Here is an 18108-nt window from a genome sequence, read left to right on the forward strand (position 1 = left end):
TGGACACAGATTCAAGCTTTCCGTAGGTCGACTGCCCCCGGACTGGAGCAGAGGTCCATAATTGTCCATCACATTCGAGTCACATCCTTTGGGTCACATCAGAACATTGTAAGGGTTAGATGTTTTCAGCTGACTTTACTTATTGTTTTAGAGTAGTTCAAGAAATGACTGTGCAGAGTGTCTACTAAAGCCTTGGACTCTGATTTTTTTTTTTTCCTCCACCGACGGCCACTGTTTGAATCTCTGTCACCTATTAATCCTTTAAGAGACCCAGTTTCCTCATTATCAAGGTCACACATGCAGAAAGTGAATAAGGAGAGGTTAACAGTGCTTGCAGAAGGACCCAAGTTCTACTCCCATAACCATACCAGGCGCCTAACGACCCATCTAAGTCCAGCTCTAGGGGATCCGACACCTTTTCCTGGTCTCCCTTCACACCTGCACACATGTGTGAACACACACACACACACACACACATGTCAGAATAAAAATCTTTTTTTTTAAGTGACTAGACCAACAGTTCTCAAAGGAATATCATGGTTAACTCACTTCCTTTCTCCCTTCCGCCTTCATTCGCTCCCCTGACTCCAACAACATTTCACATGGAGCCACGCCGTCCGTGAGCCTCCTGCCTCGGCTTCCCTACTGCTGTGGTTACAGATGAAATTGCAGATGCAATAAATGCAAACAGACAAAAACTAGTCCCAGAGAGGGCATTGGTATACTTAGAGCCTCAGCACTCAGGAGATGGACACAGGCAGATCAGCAATTCAAGATTATCCTCCTCTACAAGGCTACCCCAGGCTAGAAAGAGACTCCATCTCAAGACAAACACACAGAAAGTAGTGTTGTTTTAAGGTTAAAAACATAGTCTATTCATTATCAATAGGACGTGTGTGTGTGTGTGTGTGTGTGTGTGTGTACAGTATCTTAGATTTTCTTTTCTTTTTTTTTTATGTATTTATTATGTATACAGTGTTCTGTCTGCATATATGCCTGCAGGCCAGAAAAGGGCAGCAGATCTCATTACAGATGGCTGTGAGCCGCCATGTGGTTGCTGGGAATTGAACCCAGCCCCCAGATTTTATTTTCTTTATTAAGAACTTTCCAGAGGAGCCTGGAGAGATGGCTCAGCAGTTAAGAGCACTGGCTGCTCTAGCAGAGGACCTGGGTTCGATTCCCAGCACCCACACAGTAACACACAGGCTCATGTAACTCCTGTTTCTCAGGATCTGATGCCCTCTTCTGACCTCCACAGGGACGAGGCACACACAGGAAGAAGACATACTTGAAGGCAAAAGCATTGATCCAATCAAAATAAAGATAGAAAAAAAAATAAAAAGAACTTAATATACCATAAGACACCTAGTATAGAATGCAGTGTTTTTCAGAATACTTAGAGTTTCCCAACCATCACCATAATTTAATTTAAAACAGCCTCATCCAAACACTGTACACACTAACAGTCATTCCCTGTCCTACCTCCCTCTCCCTTGGTACCCCCTCATACTCTAGTCTCACCTAGGTCAATGAAACCACTCCTGTGCCTTCTGTCTTGGCCATTTTTTAGAAGCATCTGCATTTTCCTTAGGTGTGTCTTCTTGGACTAGCCCAATGCTTCAGAGTTTCTTGTATCCCATATCATGCATAGGTATCTCACTCCTTTTCATTGCTGAATAATATTGTTTTATGAACATCAACTCTTTTTATTCGACTCATCAGTTGATAGACATCCGAGCTGTGTCTCCACATTAACTGTTGTGATTATGAATATCTGTATACATGTTCCTGTGTTGATGTAGTTAGTCGGTTTCTCCTGGGTAGAGACAGAGGAACCGAATAGCCGGGTTATATGATGGCTCTTTTTCACCTTTTAAGGAGTTGGACAGCTATTTCCCAAAGTTGCTGCTGCATTTTATATTCCCACCAACAACATACAGGGTTCCGAATGTTCCATATTTCACCAGTACTTGTTACTGTCTGTCTCTGTTTTAGCCATCCTAACGTGTTTGATACTTGTTACTGTCTGTCTCTGTTTTAGCCATCCTAACGTGTTTGAAGCAGCATCTTATCGTGTTGCATGTTATCCCTTTGTCTGTCTGTTTCTTTTATGGGGTTTTTTGTTTGTTTTAGTGAGAGAGTCTTATTACACAGCCCAGGCTGTTGTGAGCTCACAATCCTTCTGCCTTGGCCTCAGTACAGGAATTACAGGCATTCACCACCATGCCTGGAAGTCCTCTATTTAACCTTCTCTTTTTAATTGCCCTGGCTAGAAGTTGCAGCTCAACTGTTGAATACAAACGGTGACAGGTGACCTTCCTATCATGTTTGTGATCTTGGGGGGGAAAAATCCAGACTTTCACCACTAGAGTAATTCCAGCTGTATGTGTTTTTTAAATGCCCTTTAAGGGGTTGAGGGAACTCTGGCTTTTCCTACTATGTCTGATGTTTTATCCTAAAAAAATGTTAGATTTTGCCAAAAGCTTTTTAATGTCTATTAAAATGATTATATGGCTTTTGTACTTTATTAGTATGTTGTACTTGTTAATTGTTTTAGTTATTAAAGTGAGCTTGTAGTTCCCCTGTCATTAGGTTTTAATTGCAATTATAAATAGTTGCATCATAAAAACAGGGGAAGTACTTACAAGTAGAAAGTCAATTATCCACAATAGAACCTCAAGGATTTTCCAGGACAGCCAGGATGACACTGAGAAACCCTGTCTCAAAAGAGAGAGAGAGAGAAGCAGAAATAATTTCACTGTAGATCAGGCATAGTAATTTATGTTGATAATCCCAGTGCTCAGGAAGCTGAGGCAGGAGGAGTTTGAGTTTCAGGCTCACCTGAGTGGCATAGTGAGGTTGTCTCAAAGCAACAAAATGAAGCAACCCCACATGAGCACATGATAACTGAATGTGTGTTGGTTAATTTGGGCTGTCGATTTGACTTTGATTAAGAAATACTCAGAGGTCTGGGTGATGGCTCAGTAGGTAAGAGCACCTGCTGTATAAGCATGGGGGGTTGAGTTCAAGTACCCGTCTTCCCCAACAAGTCAAGTCTGACTGCCATATCTGTAACCCTGCTTTGAGATGCAGAGACAGACTGGCCTAGGAGCTAACAGGGCACCTAGCCCAGCCAAAAGGGCAAGCTTCAGGTTCAGTGAGATAAACTATCTGGGAATGAAGAGAAGGTGGAAGAGAACACCTTTCTGTGGCCTCCACACAAGTACACACAGGCACATGGGTACACAGGCATATCCAGACTCATATGTGACTACACAGACATGCACCACTAACACCATCCCCATCCCCATGCAACCATCGTGATGATGATGATAACAATACCCACCGAGGACACAAGTAATATACATATATCAAAACTCATCAAGTTATGTATTTGAATATTTGCAGTTTACCTAAGACCTCTTTTTTTTTTTTTTTTTTTTTTGCGGGGAGTGGGTTCGAGACAGGGTTTCTCAGTAGCTATGGAGCCTATCCTGGAACTCACTCTGTAGACCAGGCTGGCCTCGAACTCAGAGAGATCCCACCTGCTTCTGCCTCCTGAGTGCTGGGATTAAAGGTGTATGTCACCACCGCCCAACTTCATTAGAACTCTCAACTGCTAAGCCATCTCTCCAACCCCTCATTAGACTTCAATAGTATTATTGAAAAGATTTTGATGAACTGGAGATATAGCTCAGTAGTTCCCCCCACATACACATACACACACACCAGCATACACAGAGACTGAGTTCTATCCCTAGCACTGCATAAACTGGGTGTGGTGGTTTATGCTTGTAATCCCAGCATTTGGAGAAGAGACGGGTGAAAGAAACATTCAAGGCCATCCTTGACTACGTAGTGAGTTTGAGAGCAGCCTGGGCTACATTACACCCTCTCCCATTCAAAACAAAAGAGGATTCTGTTGAATGAGTATAATAGTTGCGTGCTTCCAGTCCCAGTTTCACACACACACACACACACACACACACACACACACACACACACACTGCACGCACGCGCACACACACACTTCAACCTACCTTTTTTGGTACAGCCGAGCTGGCATGTTTAATGCACACTGCAGGCATCGTCCAATCACAGCATCCTCTCCACCTATCCTGTTGTTATTTCCTCCTTATTGAAACAGTCCCCACTGGAGACAGGCAGGAGACTTTCTAGAAGGTAGTAAAACTTACAAAGCTAAGAAAACTGAGAAATTTTTACCAGATTCACAAGGCCCCTCCCAAAAGGTTATACCAGCCGTGGGTTGCTGGTGAGGGAGGAAGCTGTCCCATGGTACTGCCTGCCAGGTGTGTGGGGGTAACTTCCCTGAGTTGTCACCCATGCTGGGCTGGGCTGGGCTTTTTGTGATTCAGCTGCCTTGAGTCACTTTATGCTTCTGTGTGTCACCTCAGTAAACTCACTGTGCGCGAAGTTAGTCTTGACAGTATTTGCTCACTTGGCTGGTGTTTGGTGTCCTGTCTAGGGAATAGGCTCTCATTGACAGCTTTCCTGGAAACATCACACAATAGCTGTCGGACCCACTTCCTGGTGTTGGCTTTCCCAGGTGGTTTTCCTGTGGTAGCCAAATGGCTGCGGTCCATGTGAGCCTCACATTTAACCTGCCACACCTCTCAGAGCAAACAGGTTTCTTTCCCCGAGCCGTGAGTGAGTCGACCATACCCCTGCTCTGTACCTGAGCCATTCTCAACTCATCTTTAACACCTGACTCCCAACCAGAGCAGCAAGAACGAGGAATACTAGGGGGGAAATGTACGCGCAGAGTGGTCAGCGTGGGAAAGGTTGGCTGAGTGAAATAAAACGGTCTTCTTGAACACAATGCTTAAGCTTTAGGAGCTGTTAAGATGTAGGAGTGTACCATAATGGAAATATGAGAAGCTCAAGGGCTTTTAAGAGTATTTGTGTGTGCGCGCGCGCATGCGTGTGCCATGGAGTATTTGTAGAGGCCAGAGACAACTTGTGGGAGTCAGTTCTCTCTACCCATGTGCATCCTGGGAACTGAACTCAGAGCTGGCAGTAACTGCCTAACCCTGCTGAACCACCTCATGCTGTGGAATATTAGCTGAAGATGTGTTTCATTTGTTTATGCTGTGCAATATTTGTTTAATGCTGCAAAGATGTCTTGTGTGCTTTTATGTTACGTTTGTTTAACTCTGTGAAGCAGTCTTACTTTGCCTGTCTAAAACACCTGATTGGTCTAGTAAAGAGCTGAATGGCCATTAGCTAGGCAGGAGCAAGGATAGGTGGGACTGCTAGGAAGAGAGAATGAATAGAACAGAGAGGAAGGGAGGAGCGAGAAAAGGAGGAGAGAAGGATGCCAGGGGCCAACTACACAGCCACACATCAAGCCAGGAGTAAGAAGAAAAGAAAGGCATATATAGAAAAAGATAAAAGCCCAAAGGTAGAAGGTAGACAGGATAATTTAAATTAAAAAAAAGTTGGCTAACTGGGCAGTGGTAGAACACACCTTTAATTGCAGCACTAGAGAGGCAGAGGCAGGCAGGTGTCTGTGAGTTTGAGACCAGCCTGGTTTACAAGCGAGTTCAGGACAGGCTCCAAAGCAACAGAGAAACCCTGTCTTGAAAAGAAAGAAAGAAAGAAAGAAAGAAAGAAAGAAAGAAAGAAGGGAGGGAGGGAGGGAGGGAGGGAGGGAGGGAGGAAAAGCTGGCTATAAGCAAGCCAAGCTAAGGCTGGGCATTCATAAGTAAGAATAAGTCCCTGTGTGTTTATTTGGGAGCTGGTTGGTGGGCCCCCAAAGAGTAAAACAAACAAACAACAACTATAATCAGGCTAGCCCATGATCAAGGTCTTGAAACAGATACAAGGAAGTTTCTTTTTTTGTTAGTCCTTTTGAACTCAACTCTCCTGTTGCCCCCTCTCTCCCTCATCTAATTCCTGTGTGTTTTAGCAAAGCAACCGAGGAAACCATTGCTGAGGGTTTGACACATCCTAGCAGCATAGGCAGAGAATAACAGTCTTCAGAGCAGGTCAGCACGGCTCCTCCAAACACTAGAGGCCAGAAGTCATCGGGTATGGCGACAATACAAGAAGAGGAAAGGAGGGGATGTTTTGAGGGAGGGAGAAAAATCCCAACAAGATCATTTCAAAGGTAGTTAGATTATCTTGTCCAGAATGTGCTGTTACCAAGTGTAAAACTCCACCGGTTCCATCCCGCGCTCTACTCGCTGCATGCTACGGGAACTAGGCTGAAAATTTAAAAACATACACACACACACAGACGGGGCCACGGGGACATCCTTGAGACAAAAATGTCCACTTTATTGTGTTCATGGGCAGCTTATATAGGGTTCTGGCCACACCCCTGTTCTTAGGATCTCTCAGCTGCAGACTCATCAGAACACACTCTCCTGCCATCAGGGTTTCGGGCTCATGCTCAGAGCAGCTGCAAGCTGCTCAGAGCAGAGGAAAACAAGTTGTTTACAAGAAATTCAGGGTCTGGTGGTCCACAGTCCCCAACAACCAAGTAAGCCTAGAGTTTGAGGGAGAGGAGGGAAAATCTTTGAAAGGTTCTATAATACTAAGTGAAAGGGGCTGGGCAGTAGTGGTGCACACCTTTAATCCTAGCACTCAGGAGGCAGAGAGAGGCAAGTTAAGTTTGAGGCCAAGCCTGGTCTATAGAGCAAGTTCCAGAACAGACTCCAAAGCTACAGAGAAACCACATCTTGAAAAAAAAATAAGTGAAGAGAAACGGCACCTTGGCCTTTAAACTACTGTTCATGGCCGTTTTTATTGCTCTGCTTATTCAGTTTTTGAGTCAGAACCTTGTGTTGCTTAGACAGACCCTGAGGATTCCTCAAAGTCCTGAGGGATCTGCCTCCACCTCCCTATTCCTGAGATCACAGGCCTGGCTAGCTATGTGTCTCTCACAGGAAAATTCCATCATCCCAGGAAATACACAGAGCACATTACCTAGAAAGAACATTCTTTCCTTGTGACTTTCCTTTTTTTCCAAGGGAGGAAAGATTTGTTTTGTCTCATTGTGAGGATAGTCTATATTGTCAGCGTGGTAGCTCATGGCTCAGGGATGGGGACAAGAAGCACAGGAAGTCAGCTCACGTCTCTGTGGACCTGGAAGCAGAGAGAAGCTATAGCTTCTTGTTGCTTTTAATCTTAAAGCAGTTTCTGGGATACCCTATTGACATTTATTTCACATATGTAAGATATAAATATATTACAATGTATGTACATTTTAGTTTATTTTTCAAGACAGGGTTTCTCTGTGTTGCTTTGGAGCCAGTCCTGGAACTAGCTCTTGTAGACCAGACTGGCCTCAAACTCACAGAGATCTGCCTGCCTCTGCCTCTGCCTCCCGAGTGCTGGTGTTAAAAGCATGCACCACCACTGCCCGGCTACATTTTAGTTTAAAAAGTTTTTCTGGGGGGGGGGGGGCTGGAGAGATGGCTCAGTGGTTAAGAGTATTGCCTGCTCTTCCAAAGGTCCTGAGTTCAATTCCCAGCAACCACATAGTGGCTCACAACCATCTGTAATGAGGTCTGGTGCCCCCTTCTGGCCTTCAGGCATACACACAGACAGAATATTGTATACATAATAAATAAATAGATATTTTAAAAAAAAGTTTTTCTATGATGGCAAATGAATCCAGGGCCTCTTGTATGCTAAATTCCTGAGCTACATGCCCACCTCTCTGGCACTTTAAATCGACGGCATATGATATTCTTGGAACAAGTATGGTTGTATATGAGTTCTCTGTCACTATTAATGCTAATTTAAAAGATGTGTTTATTTTTATAGGTGTGCCTGCGTGCACGTATATGTAGCACAAGCATTGGTTGTTCCCTTGTGGGTCAGAAGAGGGTGGAGGATCCCCTAGGACTGAAGTTGCAGATAGTTGTGAGCTGTCTTGTAGGCACTGGGAACTGAATCCAGGTCCTCTGTAAGAGTAACAAGTTCTCCTAACAGATCCATCTCTTCAGCTCCTATCAGTACCTTTTTCACAGAATGATTTCTCAGTGTATCTTATCGGTATTTCCGTCACTCATCCAGTCACACCCACAGCAGACTTCTACTGATTGCTTTAGGATAGTGATTTGTTAAAGATGATGGTATCAGCCCCTTTAGCAAATTAAATAAATGCAGATAGTTACCATACAGCGAACTTAGAGGGTATTTTTAAGATTTGGACAAGAAACAGTCTATAACTAGTGCTGTCTGTAACAGCAATAAAAAAATTGCTGAGCATCTCCTAGGTATCCCTAGTGCCTACCTCTTACTATACGCCTATCTCCAACATGGTCAATATAATGGCTAGCTGTTGTTTGCACCGATGCAGCATCCATGGTCAATATAATGGCTCCCTGTTGTTCGCACCAACACAGCATTCTTTTATGTGACATTGCCCCTGACTCGTCTCTTTCAATTTGGAAACCACTGGCCTCAAATCGTGGTATAGATATAGGCACAAAACTCAGATGGATGCTGAGAACATTCTGTTCCAGAAACATAGGTGAACATGTTGTGTCTTTCCACAAGGGCAAAAGTTATTGAATAATAATAAACTCATAAGCTACAATGGTTTCATTGGCTTCCATCAACCACATGGTCTTAATTTCTCTTGATAGTTGGGTGTTAGCGGACACAAGTTCTTCTATTCCAATCTTTTTAAAAATTCATTTTTAAGAATTCATTTTGTTTTATGTGCATTGGTGTTTTGCCTGCATGCATGTTAGTGTGACCGTGTCACAGATCTTGGAGTTACATACGGTTTTTATGGAGGTGCTTGGGAATTGAACTCAGGTCCTCTGGAAGAACAGTCTGTGCTCTTAACTGCTGAGCTATCTCTCTAGTCCTTTCATTCATTCTTTCTTTTCTTTTCTTTTGTTTTTTTTTTAATTTTTATTTTTATTCTTTGGTTTTTCGAGACAGGGTTTCTCTGTAGCTGTGAAACCTGTCCTGGAACTAGCTTTTGTAGACCAGGCTGACCTTGAACTCACAGAGATCTGCCTGCTTCTGCCTCCCCGAGTGCTGGGATTAAAGGCATGTGCCACCATTGCCCGGCTCCAGCCTCCTTTCTATTCCAATCTTTTTATTTATTTGTTTGTTTATTATGTATACAGTATTCTGTCTACTTGTATGCCTTCAGGCCAGAAGAGGGCACCAGACCTCTTTACAGATGGTTGTGAGCCACCATGTGGTTGCTGGGAATTGAACTCAGGACCTTAGGAAGAGCAGTCAGTGCTTTTAACCACTGAGCCATCTCTCCAGCCCTCTATTCCAATCTTAATTACTAATATTGGTGCTCAGATCATATATTGAATGGTAACCACACAGACATACACAGGCTACAGAATGACTGTAATAGAGTTAAATAGGCCATGATGGATTTCAAGGAGTTCAAAGAGGTAGAGGGAAAGATGCAAAGAGACTCACTGCAGTGGTTAGAAAAGATGCTGAGGTCTTGGCAGTAAAGCTGCTGGAGGTGCCCAGTGTTGCTGTACCACCATTGGTTTAAGCCTGGACAGGGCTTAGGGAATCAAGGTGCGGGACCAGCTCCAGATACACAGATGGATGAATGACCACAGGTCAAGTAAGCCTCATCAAGCAGAGGGAACTGCAGAGAGTAGAGGCCCCGAGGATAGTCAGGAACTCACCAGCGTTCTTCTGAGTGCTGGTGCCCTGCCTGTCCAGGTCCAGTCTTAGCACAGAAAGGAAAGTGGTTTGTTTTGCTTTGCTTCTGATGCTGAGTTGGAACCCAGAGTCTCCACATGCTAGACAAGCGCTCTCACACTGAGCTAGAAATGGCAACCCTTGGTAGGTTTCGAGGCAGTTCTAAGGAAAGCCGCCTTTTCAGGGGCCATGCCAAGGTGAAAACCAAACCAAAACAACTGGAAGGGAGCCTGTGTTCATTAATCTTTGCCAACTTCACACAAACTAGAGTCACCTGGGAAGTCAATTGAGGCGCTCCATCAGACGTCAGGCATGCCTCGTGGGACATTTTCTCGATAAGGATTGATGAGGAAATGCCAGCCTACTGTGAGGTGTGCCCCTCCAGTGCAAACACTCTGGGGCTATGAGAGAGAGCAAGCCCAGCCAGCCACGGAAAGCAAGTCAGTATGTAGTGTTCTAACATGGGCTCGGTTTCAGTTCCTGCCTACAGCGCTTTTCTGCCTTGATTTCCTCTCCTGGCTTCCCTCAGAAATGGACTGTTACCTAAAAGTGTGAAGATGTAATAAACCCTTCCCTCCTCAAGTTGGTTTTGGTCAGTTTATTTATTTATTTTTTAACTATAGCAAGAGAAAGTACCTAAATCAGATGCCAAGCCAAGGGTAGGAACGTATTCCCAGGGCCATTATAAGGGCACCTGGATCCAGTCTGGTGAGATGAGCCAATAATGAATCTCTCCTATGCTTAATCCAATTTGAATCCAGTTTCAAAAGTCACTACTCTGAATCTCTGGAGCCAGAAGCAAAAGTCCACTTCCTGAAGCTGATCTCAGATTGTTGCAACATTTAGCTGGCTGAGTGCCCACAGGAAGTCCAGGGTGGCAGCAAGCTTGGGGTGTGGTGGTTGGATAGGAAGCTCTGAGGTGCATCAACAGCAAAGAAACACAAGAGCAGAGACCTGCCACTGAGACAAGCTCTGACTCATTCCCAGATCACATCTCTAACCTCAGAATTCCTACTGTCAATGCTTTATACGGCACAGACTAAAATCGCTCTCCCGCATGCTCAGTGGGCACCCTCTAGGTGTGTGATCAGGAACCATTTATCCCTCCTAAAGTCTCATATTTACATGCCGTCATTTCTTTACATAGCCCAGTCTTGATAATGGAGCACATATGGAGACCAGAAGAAGGCCAATGATGCTCGTCCTGCTTCGGGAGATGCAAATGTGGTACTGAGAGTGGAGTCTGAAATCTAGGGAGGACAGTAGTCTCTTTCCTTGGCTTATTATATTAGGGTAGGGGTAATGGAAAGGGAAAAGGCCAGCCCATCCCTTCCAAATCAAGTCTGAAGATAGGCACGGTGTTGTATCCCTGTAATCTCTGCAGTTGGGGGAGGCAGAAGGGTCAGGAGTTCAAGGTCATCTTTGACTCTAAAGATCTAGGGTTATCAAGTGAATTCAAGGCCTGATTGGGCTGCATAACACAGCATTTAAAACAAAGAAATAAATAAACAAAAGGCTAAGGTGATGTCTCAGTCTACTAGCAAGTGTGGCAAACTGAGTTCTTTCTTCAGAATTCTCTCAGCTTTTCAGCACAGTGCTGAGTTCTTGTAATGTCAGCACTGGGAAGCCAGACACAGGACTCGTGAGGTTCAGTAGCCAGTCCGCCTAGCCTGATTGATGACCTTCAGTCCCCTGTCTTGCTGGGCACACGCTTTAATTCTACCATTCGGGAGGCAGAGGCAAGCAGATCTCCGTGAGTTCGAGGCCAGCCTCATCTACAGAGTTCCAGGACATTCAGGGCTACAGAGAAAAACCCGGTCTTAAGCAAAGCAAAGCAAACAAAAAAAGAAAGACCCTATCTTAAAGGAGAAGGACAGTGTTCCTGAGGATGACACCCAAAGTTACCCTCTGACCTCCATACACACGTACACCAGCACACACATGAACACACACACACACAAAAACACCCTGAAAGTTTCCTGAGAGTAGAGACCTTGCTCTTCCAGCCTATCACTGTGACATCTAATACGATAGCTAACAAAACAGTATTTATTGATGAATGAATGAATGGCCAAATGGAGAAATGAATGAACGAAGCGTGGAGGACTTGGGAAGGAAGTGCTGTATACGCTCTTAATGTCAAGATGGCCTCCCAGCTCTGAGCTTCCCGTCTTTGTGTTTTTATTTTGTTTTATACAGAAGCAGCTGACTTTCAATAGGCTCCTTTCTGTCCTATGAGTCTTGTGGTCTCACTGATGAGGCAGGACAGAAAGACAGGGAAAACTAAGGGGCGTGAGGAAGGGGAAAAAAAAGACCCTTGCTCTGTAACCTAATTGGTTCTTGTTGATGGACAGTCAAGATAGAATTGCCTGTAGAGATAATGCAGATTTTCCTAAAGCCACCTCAGGGTATTAAAAACAGCAAAGAGCTCTATTCCGAATCTTTGTAACCCCGAATCTGCCTGTATTAGCACTCTCCTTACCCCTAAACTTAGACAGTATACCTCATTAGACCACAAAATAAAATTCTTTTTTAAAATTTATTTTTATCGTGGTGTGCATGTGTGTGTGCATGTGCATGTGCATGCTTGGGGGTGTGCAAGTGTGTTCTCACACCATGCACACGCTGGTGCCTGTGGAAGTAAAAGAAGGCGCTGAATTCCTGGGCCTGGAGTCAGTCCCCAGCTCCGTGAAGTCCGTGTGTTCCATTTCATACACATAGGAATTGAGTTACTGAGAGTTAGACTGCTAAGTCACAAGGTTTGTGAGTGCTGGAGCTGGGTCTTCAGTCCTCCTGGATTTGACAACGGAGTTCTTGTTTGTGATCACGCACTCTCTGAGAATTCCAAAGCCATGTGACACAGGCCGTCTGATCTTATAGGGACAATGCGCTTCGAGAAAAGCTTCACAGCTGAAGTGATTCGAGCCATCTTGGAAGACAAGGAGAGCTGAGTTCTGGTACCGAGCATGAGACTTTGCATACAAGTTCTGTGAAATGAGGAGCAGGAGGTAGCTTGTGGATCTGGAAGATTTTGTGGAGTCCGGGGTGTTTCCCACTGAAGAGTCCTTTTTGGGATTTAGCAATGGCCTATTGAGTAATCACATCCTTTGTGTATTATATCATGTACACACAACAGTCTAGCAAGAGACGAAGTGCAGGAATTAACCTCAGATGGCGAGTGAGGCAATCAGGGCTGTGTGTGACTGCTTTAAGGCCACAAGTGGTGAGTCAGTGGCAGAACAACATAAGGAGCTGGTGGTGTCCTGTCCTCAGGAGGAAGGGACAGGTTCTTCCCAGGATCCAGGCTCTGTTCTGCCCAGCTTGGCACATGTGCTACCGTGGGTCCTTCCCTCCGGAACAAACTCCCCTGTACATTCAGAACCAGTTTTATGTCCCACCCACCCTTCAAGGTCCAGCTAATTGCACACCTTTTGTCCAAGCCTTTTCCACATTCTCCCAGCCCCCCTATCTAAGTGTCAATCAAATAGCTTAGCTCTTTTTTCAACCAGATTTCTGCCCTGAATACCTCCACTGCCTGTGGTAGTTTGATTTGCTGCTGTCATCCAATGTCCCATTTTGAAATTCCTATTGCCTATTTCTTCTTCTCCTTCAAAAGTTTTTCCTTTTAATTTCATCTTTTTCCTTTATATGGGTATATACTTTGAAAACAAATTTTAAATTTTTGTTTGTTTATTTATTTTGAGACAGAGTTGCTCTGTGTAACAGCCCTGGAACTCATTCTGTAGACCAAGCTGACTTTGAACTCACAGAGATCCGCCTGTCTCTGCCTCCTGAGTGCTGAGATTAAAGGTGTGCACCACCACCACCACCCAGCAAAAAATTATTTTTTTTATTTTATATGTCTGAGTGTTTTGTCTGCATGCATGTCTTTGCAGGGCATCAGATCACCTATACAGATGCTTATGATCAGTTAGTGGGTTCAGGCACTCAAATCCGCATCTCCTGGAAGAGCAGCCAATGCTCTTCAGTACTGAGCCATCTCTCCAGCCCCTCATCTTGTTTCTCAGTGGCGTGTAAGCTTCACGAGGCAGACGCTTCTTTGTGGGTGGGTGTGTGACACGACAGTCAGACGTCAACGTTCGGGTTTCTTCCTCACTCATTCCCCACCTTATTTTCGAGACAGAGTCTTTGACTGAACTTGGAGCTCACCGATTCAGTTAGACTGGCTGCCAGATACCTCTAGGAATCCTCCTGGCTCTGTGTCCTGAGCACTGGGAGCTTAACGAGATGCTCAGAATCCGAGCTTAACTCCTCACGTTTTCCTGGCAGTCTTCCATTGATTGAGTCATCCCCACCCCCTCATATTTGAGGCAGGGACTCATATATCCCAGGCTGACCTGGAACTGGTTTATAGCCAAAGGTTGTCTTGAACTCCTGATACTCCTACCTCCACCTCATGAGTGCTGGCATCATATCCATGCATTTCCATGCTTGACTTAAAGGCATACAGAGCTTTAAAGGAAAAAAAAAACTTTAAAAAAAGATGTATTATTCTATGTGTCTGAGTGTTTTGCCTGCACGTATGTGTGTGGCCCAAGTTCATGCCTGTTGCCCTCAGAAATCAATGTAAGACTTTGGATCCTCTGACACTCTGAGCCACTATATGGGTGCTGGGAACCAAATCCAGGTCCTCTGTATAAGCATTAAGTGTGCTTAAGTGCTGAGTCCTCTCTCCAGGCCCCATATAGTTCTTTCTGATTACCGTATTCACTTTGGGATCAGAATGCTCGTGACTCAAAAGTAGTTCTGTGCTCTCTCCACTTTCTGCTAGACTGGTCCTCTCCTAATTCGAGCAAAACAAATACCTTGCCAACTCATTTCTAAAAGCTCCAGGGGAGTAGGGGTTGTGTGATGTTGGGGTTCACATAGCGCGTTCAGCAATTAATAAAAACCAGCACTTAATGAACACTTACTAATTGCTAGGTCCTGCACAAAATACATCACATACATTAACTCATTAGATTCTCTTATGGCAACTGTTATTATCCCCCAGAGCAGAGGAAGACACATGGAGGTCACTCAGCTAGTAGGTGAGGCAGCAAGAATTCAAACCAAGACTGAGTCATACTCTTAATCATGACACTAAAAATTTATGGGTAACTAAAGTTCTCTGTAATGCTGTAATGTAGAACGATTTCCTTTCTTTTACTACTGGTCTGGATTAGGTATTTTGATAGGTGCACAAACGCTCTACTAATGTAATTGCAAACGAGTCTATGAAGCAGGAAGAATTTTAAAAAGAAGTTGACTCATAAAGTAGTTAACTCTCAAATTTCAGTTTCGGTTATCAGAAGATCTGAAAATAGATCAGGTCTCCTGACTTTCAAGGAAAGTCTTCAGAGGAAACTGTACAGGGCAAACCCGGATAGAAACAAGCGGTGCGCCCTCGAGACGTCTGCGTAGCGCACGGTGAGGAACGGTGAGAGACAGTCAAAAGGGCTATTCTATTAACACCCACAGAGGAATTTGCTAATGAAGAAAGGGAGCTGCCTGTCTTGGGCTTTGATTCAATCCCAGAACCTCTAGGGAGAAAGGGCACAGAGGGCAACCACCACCTGTGCAGGAGAACCGGGAACCGGCTCTGGAGATGGGCTCAGCCCCCTGTCTCTTCCTCCACACGCTAATTGGCTACTTCTTTCCGGGCTCCGCCTCCTCCTCAGTCTGGACCATTAGGCAGCAAAGCTCCACCTACGACCTGTCTAGGGCTCCAATCAAGCGCCCAGCTCTCGAGTTCCTCCGAAGAAGCCCCCTTGACGCTAGCAAGCCGCTTTTCTCTCGCCCTTGATTGGCCAGAAGCAGCATGAGGTCCGCCTCCCTAGCCTTTGGATTGGTCGGACTCCATCAGGCTCCGCCCCGTGGTCCCTCCGGCAGCCCGGCTTCGGCGAGCCTGGTCTTCTCCGCTGGCCCCGCCCTCGCGTGACGGCCGGACCGGGAATTGGCAGCGGCGCTGCAGCCATTTCCGGTTTCGGGGAGGTGGGTGCGGTGTGGAGCGGGAGTTGGCGCCGCAGCCGCCTCCAGAGGCTGCCGTGCTACCGGGTGCTGCCGGGACGATGCGGCCGGAGCCTGGCGGCTGCTGCTGCCGCCGCCCGCTGCGGGCGAACGGCTGCGTGAAGAACGGGGAGGTGAGGAACGGGTACGTGAAGAGCAGCACCGCCACTGCCGCGGCTGCCAGCCAGGTACGACGGGACCGAGAAGCCGGGCGGGGCCGGGGCGATGGGCCGGGACCCCGCGAGCCGAAGCCCGGGCCAGGCCGGGGCGGACGGGCAGCCGCGCGGGCTGCTCTCAGCGGCCGGCTGGTGGCTGGGCGCGGCTCAGGTGCGCTGGCGCCCGGAACCCGGCATTGACTGGGCCTCCACCTGAATGCGAGGGAGACTCAAGGGCAGCGCGGGACTTAACAACCATGTGGGGCTCCCCAGTTATGCCGCTTCTCCAGTTATTCGAGGCTCCCCATTTCTACCCGGCTCTCCAAGCCCCGCGGGCCTCCGCTTCCCCAGCGATGAGGTGCTCTCAACCTTGCAGGACTCCCCAGGTCTACCTGGCTTCTTAGACGTGCGGGGTTCCCGAGTTCTGTCCGACTCTCCAGTCTCGACTGGGCTCCCCAACACGCGGGACTCCCTAAGTCTGCCCGGCTCCTCAGCTGTGTGAAGCTCCCCAGCATTTGCTGTTCTGAAGGGCCCTCCGGGTCCCTGGAAGCTGGGCTTCCTTTCCTAGTCCCGATCCTGCAAGCAGTGCAGGCCTCTCCCACTGGGAAGCAGAGGAACGCCCTCGGAGCCCGGCTGTACTTTCTCTAGGGTTCCTTCTCAGGTCCCCTCAAGTACATGCTTCCTGTAGAGTCTTGCAACCCCGACAGGAAGAGTTAGGAAAGTTAGGCAGTACGGTTGTGGAAGTTCACCCAGGCAGCCTCTTCCTACCCCATTCTGAACTTCCTTTACCAGGAAAACCTTGACAGGGACCCCACTCCCCCACCCCCCACCCCCCACCCCTTCCCCGGGTGTCTTGAAAGTTGTCCTGTTGTGCGATTGGTGAGACCCCATCCCACCATCCAGGTTAGATTAGGTGGCCCCTTTCACCAAGCAACCGAGCTATCGAAGAGGGCATTGCTTAATCCAGTGGTAAATTGTTATGAGTCCTTGTACTAATTAACAGAAGTTGAATCATCAACCGTATTCATGCAGTTCTAAAATACCTTACAGAGTTCTGAATTCCTGACAGCATTTTGTGTGTGTGTGTGTGTGTGTTTGTTTTGAGATATGGTTTCTCTGTGTAACAGCCACGACTGGCCTGCGTTGTAGACCAGGCTGGCCTCGAACTCACAGAGATTCTCCAGCCTCTGCCTCCCAAGTGCTGGGATTAATGCCGTGTGCCAACAGGCCTGGTTTTCCTGACAGTGTTTTTTTTTTTTAAACTAGCCTTTCATTTATGTCTGCTAACTCCTCTAGTGAAATACGTTTCTAAGATGAGCTTCTTCAAGAGATTCAAGACGTAACATTGCTGGAAGAGAATGCTGAGATGATTTTGACTTTAACACTTTTAAGTCTCGTGCAGATACCAGGAAGAAGAGTTTTAAACCCCTCAGCTGGAGTGTGACTATTGCAGTTTTGATAGGATGATGACCTTGCTTTGGCATTAACATAGATACTAACCTGTCCCCCTGAATCAGAGTCGGTGACTGGCCTGTTAACCCTGTGTCGTGGAAGCGTTTTCTCCAAGTCGAGATGAGTTATTGAGACTGTGGGGAAGAGCGGAGGCTTAGGATGGGAGTACATAGGAAAGACTTGACCTCCTTTGAATGTATAAGGTGTTAAGATTCAAAAGATTGGTTTCCAAAAACTGACTGTGGGAGAGAGGGTGTGATAAAAGTCTCATTTGTGGTCCAGGCTTGGTGTCTCTGGCCTTTCAACCCAGCACTCAGGAAGCAGAAGCAGGTGGATCGTTGTAAGTTCAAGTCAAGCCTAGTCTGCATAGTGAGTTTGAGGACAGTTGTGAGCCATGGAAGAATTCTCTGTTTTCACTAGCAGTGTAAGGTGGCTAATGAGACAACATTGTAGTGATATAGAATGTATCAGGGAAATTGAACCTTGGAGCTAGAAAATAATGGGTGAACTGGTGAGGAAAAAGGAAGTCCAGACCAAGCCGGCCACGTGTTAGAGATGCTTTCTGTCTGAATGTTCCTTTCAGTCACTAGATATTCTGACTAAATAGTAAATCAAGTTCTGACCTCCTGGAATCCCAACAATTTAGCATTTGTAGGCATGGTATTTCTTCAGAGACTGCCAACTATTAAGATGGAGAAATACCAAGTTATTAAAATGAAATATAAAAATCTGTGACTGTAGCAGGGTGTGGTGGCAAACACCTGTAATCCTGGTGCTTGAGGAGGAAGCTGGGACTGGAAGGAGGAGTGTTCAAAGCCAGTCTGGA

At 46.1% G+C, this 18108-nt stretch overlaps 1 protein-coding gene and 1 long non-coding RNA gene across 2 annotated transcripts in view; one reads left to right on the forward strand and one right to left on the reverse strand.

Annotated features, from left to right (window-relative positions):
- Positions 1–1521: 1521 nt before the first annotated feature.
- On the reverse strand, positions 1522–4321 carry LOC126507698 (uncharacterized). The gene is made up of 3 exons (XR_007593614.1): positions 4041–4321; positions 2646–2717; positions 1522–1816 (listed from the first exon to the last, which is right to left on the reverse strand). It is a non-coding gene; the product is annotated as an uncharacterized lncRNA (long non-coding RNA).
- Positions 4322–15629: 11308 nt separating this feature from the next.
- Sptlc2 (serine palmitoyltransferase long chain base subunit 2) overlaps positions 15630–18108 on the forward strand; it is a 72700-nt gene continuing 70221 nt past the window's right edge. The window contains exon 1 of the mRNA XM_050152384.1: positions 15630–15863. Coding sequence (XP_050008341.1) covers positions 15738–15863 — 126 coding nt within the window. The 5' untranslated portion in view covers positions 15630–15737. The remainder of the gene's footprint in view (positions 15864–18108) is intronic.

The sequence above is a fragment of the Alexandromys fortis genome, unplaced genomic scaffold (genome assembly GCF_014885135.2).
Source record: "Alexandromys fortis isolate MF-2015 unplaced genomic scaffold, M_Fortis_MF-2015_v1.1 scaffold_47, whole genome shotgun sequence".
NCBI lineage: Eukaryota > Metazoa > Chordata > Mammalia > Rodentia > Cricetidae > Alexandromys > Alexandromys fortis.